Here is an 8,748-nt window from a genome sequence, read left to right as displayed (position 1 = left end):
CTGACTGTATTTCTGGATTACTTATTTATATATCTCTACTTTTACATTTTGTCCTAATGGATTTGCTCAGTCCTTCAACCTTAAAGTTAGTAATGGGACACAGGAGATAACTTTTAGTTAATCATTACTTTTTATATTATCTTCTATTTTATATCTACTTTATATATCTTCTATTAAATATTATCTTCTAATTGTTAATTCCTGCAAATGTTTTTCAGATCCTAGCTTACCAATGTTTCTACTTTTTAGTGGTAGTTTAAATTTCATGTAATTGGGTAAAACAATTTTCAAACAACATCTGAACAATGAAAGAAATAAAATTTTGAGAAAAAAACCAACATAAATAAATATTTTCATGTTCTTGGACTAGTTCGTAGCTTGCAGAAATCAAGGACTATCTGAGGGCACAATTATTAATTAACTTAGATTCCTAAACAGAAATATTTATGCAACTATGTTCAGGACTAAGTCTTTTTCTGCTGCATGTTGAACAGAAGTTTATTAAATACTGACAGGGTGGTGAAGATGCAATAAAACTTTATGAGTAGCTCAGTATATAGCTGGGCAGCTTCCTTGATCACTACTTTGGCAGCCTTACCCAGCTCTGCTACAGCATAGTAAACAGAACAGGCTATGAAATAAGGTAAGTTTACGGATCATATTTCTTTGTTTCTTTCATGTTTCCAAATATTGATTCCTTTAATTCATGTTAGCAATATTCCTGTCTATTGGCACTTGTTTAAAATAGAAAAGATAGCATTTTTCATTTGCCATTTTAAATATTTATCTCTTGTACTGAAACAGGAGAAAACATTTTTAAATTTTTTTAAGATATGAGAATATTTTCTTTGCCCACCTCTTCATTATAATTTTTTGTCAGACTAAGTTGAATCAAAGCATGTTTATTTAATTACTTCATAAAGAAAAAAGTTCAAAAATATTTTGAAATATGTACAAATACTCTAAGTGTGATTTAATCTATTTTATTTAAGAAAATATAGGTGGAATAGAATACAACAGTTATAAAACATTTAATCTTTTCTAGCAAATCTTTTAAAGATCAGTCATCAAGTTACCTTCTAATAAAGTATTACTCATTTTGAAATAAATATACACAGAAAGGACATCAATATGTAATTTCCCCAAAAATGTTTTGCTTGAAATTACTGTGATCCCAAATGTGATCACTGAAATTACCACTTACAGCATATGAACAATTTTAGTACTATTTATGAGTACTCACAGGAGTAATTTAATTTTAATACATTAATTTTGTTCTAATTCTTAAAGATAAAAGAAGGTTTGCTTTATAACAATATGCATTTTCACTTTTAGACTTTCCTTAAAAATAGAAAGGCACAATCCTTATTGACTTCATTATACCAAAGTAAGATATTACTTTGAGTCAGACAAACTTATTTAAAGTTAAACATTAAATGCAACTGTGTTCTTTCTCACATAACATTGAGCAATTCAGTTTCATTTTACTAACAGCTTCACATATCCCGTCACTTTGATTAAGTCTAGTTTACATGGGTTCTTTGAAGATTACAGATGCAATAAACAGCTATATATGTACAATAGGAAATCATATGCTAAAATTGAATGCTAGTCTTTAAACATTCATTCATAAAGTATATTTTAAAAAGTGAGCTTGTGCTTACTTGATGTCAGGCTCTGAACTACTTCCATGATTATTGTTATTAAGAATATAAAAATCCTGGGGTACCTGGGTGGCACAGTCCCTTAAGTGTCAGACTCTTGGTTTTGGCTCAGGTTGTGATCTCAGGGTTGTGAAATCGAGCTCCACGTGGGGCTCTGCCCTCAGAGTAGAGTGCTTAAGGCTCTCTCTCCCTCTCCCTCTGTCCCTCCCTCCCACTCTCTCACTCAAATAAATAAATAAATCTTTTTAAAAAATATAAAAATCCAATTAAAGAAATTAACGTATGTATTAATAAAGGCAATAGATATGTGATGTGGTAAAGTAGAAAAAGGATAGATTAACTCTGCTTCTAAGAGTAGTAGGAAAGTACTCCCCAAGAACATGGCATTTGAACTATGCATGAATTGAGACTAGCCTAGAAGAACAAATGTGGAAGGATTAAGGAAGGATTAAATAGCATGTACTTAAGAAGACATGTTCTCCAAGAAATATGTTGCAGTGGTGGAGATAGGATGAAGGTATACTTCTGAAAATATTTTGGAGATAGAACCAACAAGACTTTTGAATGATTGAAAGATATGAAAGAGCGAAAATAAGTTTTTAGGTTGGGACAGCTGTATATATGAACTAACCTAGATAATTATGGGAGAAGGGGCTAATGTGAAAGGCCAAAAAAATATTTTAAAATCAGCAATTTATAATCACTATATTGCACACCTGAAACTAATATTACACTGTATGTTAACTAACTAGAATTTAAATAAAAACTCAAAAAAATAAAATGAACAATTTATTAAAGCATTTACCATGGAAATTCTAAGTTCCTATCTGGGTATATGCCACTGAATTAAGATTTATATAAAATAATAGAATACAGAAAAGTCAGGGAAACTTGAAAAGTACAAGAGATGAGACATGTGTGGTCAAAACTAAATAAATAAATTTTAAGGTAATTACTGGAAGAAAGCTCTTCCCAATCTACTTTTAGGTATCCTTTGTATGCTAACTCAAATACATAATGTTATCAGAAAATAAATACATATGTTTGATATGAGAGTTTTGTATATCATACTTATATTTTGAAGGAGGAACTTGGAGATGATTTAATTCAAACCTTTTTCTGAAGCGACAACTCCCAAATATATACTATATACCTATATCATTTTTCATAATATTTTATATTTGTATTCATATATATTTATATTCTTTTCCACAATATTGTTCTAAGAAAGCAGTGTTGAAATTCGAGAGACAGTGTTAGAATTCAAGGAAGAACTAGAATTTTGACTCTAAGAAAATAGCTTATTTTCTCTGAAGTTGAAGTTTCTAATGAGCAAAATGTGGATAACATCATCTCCTTCAAAAAATAGTGAGAATTAGGGGATGCACTGCAAGTGTCAGATTTCTTTTACTTGAGAAGGGCTCTAACATGAGAGAGCAAGGCACACCTGCTTGTTGATCTTTTCTTCCCTCTATGTTTCATCTTAGTTACTAATAATGTGTATCACAAATTCACTCTATTTATTAAAAATTGCATGTGCTGTTTACATTTGCCAGTTTATTATTTTAGATTATAAGCAACTGTCTGTGGCTCTGCTTGTGTTGTACTTAGTTAAAAAAAGAGAAATGTATATACGCTTATGATAATGATGGTGGCTTACTGTAGTTACATATTTTACATTATATATATGTATTTCTTTTCTTTCTTTAGATGGCAAAGAAGAAATTTACTGGATTAGAAATCTCTCTTATTGTCCTTTTTGCTATAGTTGCTATAATAGCTATTGCCCTAATTGCTATTTTAGCAACTAAGACACCTGCTGTTGAAAGTAAGTAATGTTAAAAATACTTGCACGTTATAGTGAAGTTAAATAAAATTTATCCCATAATAGTTATGGATTTTTAAAAGTAATCTACATGAGATGAAAAATGTGGAGAATGATCTCAAGTAAGTTACATAATTATTCCAAGTTTTTCCTATCCATTATATTACAGTTATTTCAATGAACAGCTGTTGTAATTAAGCAATCTATAGGTTTGACATTAGTGATCTTCCCCACCTTGTGTTGCTGAGAAATTGTGAAGAGGCAGAGTGATCAAGGTGTTAATGGAAGGTCCTGGGTTTTTGCTCGGGCCTTCAGATACTTGCAAAAGTATGGGGGGCAGAGTGGAAAATCTGGGGGAATACCCTCTTTATTTTAGTCTCAATTCTTTTTTTTTTAAGTGAGAGAGAGGATGTATAACAAAAACGGGTAGAGGGAAGGTGAAACAAAGCTTGAAGTGTTTATCCTTTTTTTCTATTTCTGTCCTAATTTAGAGTAAATGCATACTACTCTGATCCACCTCACCTTCTCTTTTTTCATCATTCTTTTTTGACCAAATAAGAATTAGAAAGGCTGTTACAGATTACCTTCTAGTCTAACCATAGTTAGTTTTCCACTGCTATTAGTCATTTGTTTTACCTGCTCCTGGTAAACTTAAAGCTGACTACATTGTGACATGATTATTTTATCTTACCCATGTCTGATTGCTGGGAAGTTCTTATTATATAGAATTGGAATTTATTTTTCTTTCCAGTTCGTTCCTTTCTCTTCTATTCACTTCAAAGTATTGTTTTCCTCCTACTTTTCTCTTTTCTGCTCTAATTCTTGTCTCCTTCTCTATATCCTTTTCCCATACATATATCTCCATCTTCTTTCTTCATCTATAAAACATATTTTTTCATAAATATGGTGGAGTAAACATTTTGCTTCCTCTTGAATCTACCTCAAGACCTTCTGTGAAAATATTTTGTTTTTCTGCAGAAACTGTCAGTAGGGCTCTGCACAGTCAATTTTTAAATATCGTTTGGATATTTTCCTTTGGTGACTAGGACTTGAATTGTGGGTCCTTTATTAGTGTAAAATTTATTTTTATTATATGTATAAGTTCATTTGTTCTTTCAATGTAAGGTATTTATTAACACCATGTTTTATTTTATTAACCTCTTTCTTTCCTAGCAATTAGTAATTCTACTGCAACTCCACCTACCACTCGTACAACCACCGTGTATCCTGGTTCAGGAAAATGTCCAAGTGACCAAGATGATCGTATCAATGAGAGAATGAACTGCATTCCAGAGCAATTCCCAACACAGGTCTGCCACAAAAGACTTTAATATTTTTATGAATAGATATAGATATTCATATATATAGGATATATATAGTTGTATATATATACATACTATATATATGGATATATATAGTAGTAATTAAATTAAGATAATTGCTTAGTCTTGGATCAGTTCCATATTTTTAAAATCTAGCCATCAGTTAGGCTGCATTTATCTTTTTATTATAGCTCCATATAAAGAGATGAGAGATAATTGAAATTGATGAGCTGGCTTTTCTGTACTTCTATTTAATAAATTACCAAGTTAATATTCTTCCATGCTTAACAAGCTACTGTTAATTTTAAAAATCTTTATGAAATTCTATCCTTGCAAATCTACTCCTTAAAGAATATAGCCTTTGACAGTATAGAACATTTGAGAGATAAATGAATGCTCCATAAAAGTGTTTATAATGATGGCATTAAGAAGTGTCTGGAAAATAAAGTCAAACTGATATTTTGGAAAATTATTATTATTTATTTTTTAATTATTTGGTAGTTTGGGAGAAGAGGCTCAAATAGAGATAATTAGGGGTAACTTAATAGGTTCATGTAACCCTAAGTTGACTCTTCCTTGGTTTTCATAACCTACGTGGAAATAAAGGTCAAGGAGAGCATGGGTGTACAAATGTGTGTACACATTTTGTGATATCTATATATTCTATGCCATCTATAATATGATATCTATATATTGTAAATATGTATTAATCAGGGCGTATCAAATTCTATACATTATATATATTATAATGTAATATGCATATTTATAGTATATTATGTGTTATATGCATGTAATATACATATCTAATATATATTAAATCTATAATAGACATATCTGAATCTCACCTTTCTCACTCTCTCCATCACAAAAAATATAACTAAATGAACTATAAAATTTCTATATGTATGGAAGTGTTGAATTACTATATTGTACACCTGAAACTAATATTACACTGTATCTTAACTGGAATTTAAATAAAAACTTAAAAAATAGATTAGGAATTAAAATAATAGGAGAAAATACCTGAAATCTTGAAAAATAGGCAGAATGACTAAACATAAATAACAAGTATCAAAATCTATACAAAAAAAATCAAAATTATTCATATTTTAAAAGCAACAATGAAGATATACATTTTAAACTAATATTTTGGTGTGTGTTTATGTAGTGGTATGAGTGATGTCTTCCAAAAAATTCATATCTACTTGGAGCCTTAGAATATGATTTTATTTGGAAATAGGATCTTTGCAGATGTAATTATAAGAATTTTTGCAGATGTAATTAAATGCTAAATGAGGTTATGCTGTATTAGGGTGGGCCCTAAATCCAATGGCTGGTGTCCTTATAAGAGAAGGGGATGATATACAGAGAACTACAAGGAAGAAAGCAGTGTAAAGATGGAAGTAGAGACTGGGGTAAGGTATCTTCAAATCAAGAAATCCTGGTTTACCAGGAGCTATCAGAAGCTGGGATCAGAAAAGGAAGCAGTTTTCCTTAGAGCCTTAGAGGTAGCATGGTTCTGCTATCACCTTGAAGTAGGACTTCTATACTCCAGAACTGTGAAAGAATAAATTTCTGTTGATTCAGACAACCCTACTTATGGCTGTTATGACAGACTTAGGAACCCAATACAGTGTGTTTGGATGAACTTCATGTAACTCCATTTTACTCTATATTTTTTTATTTTAGCAAAATATGATCGTACTTTATTTCTTTTTTCTTAGCACCTTTATACCTCTCAAATCAGTATATCTACATCTATTTCTGCCTCTTTGTTTTGTACCAATATTTTTAAAAGTCTTTTAGAAAAACTACTGTAGGGTGCCTGGATGGCTTAGTCGGTTAAGTGTCTGCTTTTGGCTCTGGTCGTGATCCCGTAAGGTCCTGGGATAGAGTCCCAAAACGGGCTCCCTGCTCAGTGGGAAGCCTGCTTCTCCCTCTGTCTGCCACTCTTCCTGCTTGTGCTAGCTCTTTCTCTCTGTCAATAAATAAATAAAATCTTTAAAAAATAAGAGGCTACTGTAAATAACAATTTTTATATAATTATCTCGTTGTATTGCTGGGAGTTTTTCTATAAGCTCTATAACTAGAGGGTTAATTGCCTGATAAAAGTCACATGTACTTTACATTCTGATAGATAATGACCCTCTAAAATATCAGCTCCAATTGTACTTCCATTTGTAACATACATGTATGCATGTGTATACATGTGTGTGCATGTGTATGTGCATCTGAAGCCATTTTAATTTGATGTTAAAGTAGGAGAGAAGTTAACATGTCAGCTACTACAAATGTAGGCTTTAAACTTCTTTTCAAGGCAAATAACCAAGGGAAAAAATCCCACAGATGCTCAAATTATGAAAGTGTGTCACACTATTAAATTCAAATATCAGGTAGATTTTTAATTATACCAATGTTAACACACAGCATTGCCATGTGGCTCCACTTTTTATATGAGCATATATAATTTTTTCCACTTCACACAGTCTTTCCATACAGATCATAAAACTACTCAAGAGTTCAGCATTTTGTGTTAGTCATTGAATGTAATGTCTGCAACTAGTTGCAACACCAGGCACATAAATTAGTTTAACTAGTTTACTTAAATACTGAACTAATAAGTAGCCGGAAATAACTGCCTTAAGCATTTTATGTAGCCTTGAATTCAGGGCATGTCTTCATCTTTGCAGCTTGATACATAATTGATACACAAAAAATATTTCAATTCTTCTAAATTGACTACATGACAACAGAATAGATTATAATTACTCATAGGGCAGGAACTTTTACCTTTTTTTAAGATTTTTATCTATTTGGAGGAGAGAGAGGAGAGGAGAGGGAGAGGGACAAGTGGATTCTGCACGCTTAGCGGGGAGCCTCATCCCACAACCCAGAAATCATGACCTGAGCCAAAATAAGAGTCCCATGCTTAACCAGCTGAGCCACCCAGGGCAGGAAATTTTTTTAAAAATATGGGCTTAGTAGTATATTTTGAAATCTGGGATTGTGATACCTTCAGCTTTGTTCTTGTTTCTCAAGATTACTTTGGCTATTCAGGGTCTTTTGTGGTTCCATACAAATTGTAGTATTATTTGTTCTGGTTCTGTGAAAAATGTTTATATTTTGATATGGATTATATTGAAACTGTAGATGCTTTGAGTATTATACTCAAATAAAAAAATTTAAAGTTGGGGCACCTGGGTGGCTCAGTCAGTGAAGCATCTGCCTTTGGCTCAGGTCATGATCCCGGGGTCCTGGGATGGAGTACCACCTCAGGCTCCCTGGAGCCTGCTTCTCCCTCTCCCTCTGCCTGCTGCTCCCCCTGCTTGTGCACTCTCTATGTGTCAAATAAATAAAATAAATAATATCTTTAAAAAATTAAAAGCAAGCAAAGAAAAACCATAGGTTTATAATAATGTGTATTGACATGTTAATTTTATAAATCACAACTCAGAGCATCAGTCTTTGGTAGGGTATAATTAATTCAATTGATATTTCTGCCAAGTGAAAGGAACAAGAGAATAGGTGATATTTTAACATATTTTTGAAGAAAAAAGCTTGTTTTTCAAACATTTAATTCAAACATTTATTGGAATGAATGAATATTTAAAAAATAGAGACTGACACATGATCACAATACTAATCCTATGATTCCTTTTATAAATGTCTCGTCAGGCAACTTGTGCCACGCGAGGTTGCTGCTGGAAGCCATGGAATGACTCTGTCATTCCTTGGTGCTTCTTCGTAGATAACCATGGCTACAATGTTGACAAAGTGACAACAACAAGTACTGGTGAGAAATGTTCCATCATGCTGATCCAGTATAATATATTTTAAGTGGAAAACAAAAAATATATTTAAAATTCTTCTTTGGAAAAATATCTTAAATAGAATCAAATGGGAAGTTTGTACACAAGAGTGTTTAAATTGCTTATAT

The 8,748-nt window shown here is 31.8% G+C and overlaps 1 protein-coding gene across 1 annotated transcript in view; it reads left to right on the top strand.

The window, feature by feature from the left end:
* The first annotated feature begins 447 nt into the window (after window positions 1–447).
* Window positions 448–8,748, top strand: part of SI (sucrase-isomaltase) — a 92,056-nt gene continuing 83,755 nt past the window's right edge. The window contains exons 1-4 of the mRNA XM_045811199.2: window positions 448–643; window positions 3,375–3,492; window positions 4,663–4,799; window positions 8,487–8,604. Coding sequence (XP_045667155.2) covers window positions 3,375–3,492; window positions 4,663–4,799; window positions 8,487–8,604 — 373 coding nt within the window. The 5' untranslated portion in view covers window positions 448–643. The remainder of the gene's footprint in view (window positions 644–3,374; window positions 3,493–4,662; window positions 4,800–8,486; window positions 8,605–8,748) is intronic.

Source organism: Ursus americanus, chromosome 20, assembly GCF_024610735.1.
Source record: "Ursus americanus isolate L20-20 chromosome 20, mUrsAme1.1.p, whole genome shotgun sequence".
NCBI lineage: Eukaryota > Metazoa > Chordata > Mammalia > Carnivora > Ursidae > Ursus > Ursus americanus.
The sequence above is the reverse complement of the archived record's forward strand: the minus strand, read 5'-3'. Positions and strand labels throughout refer to the sequence as shown.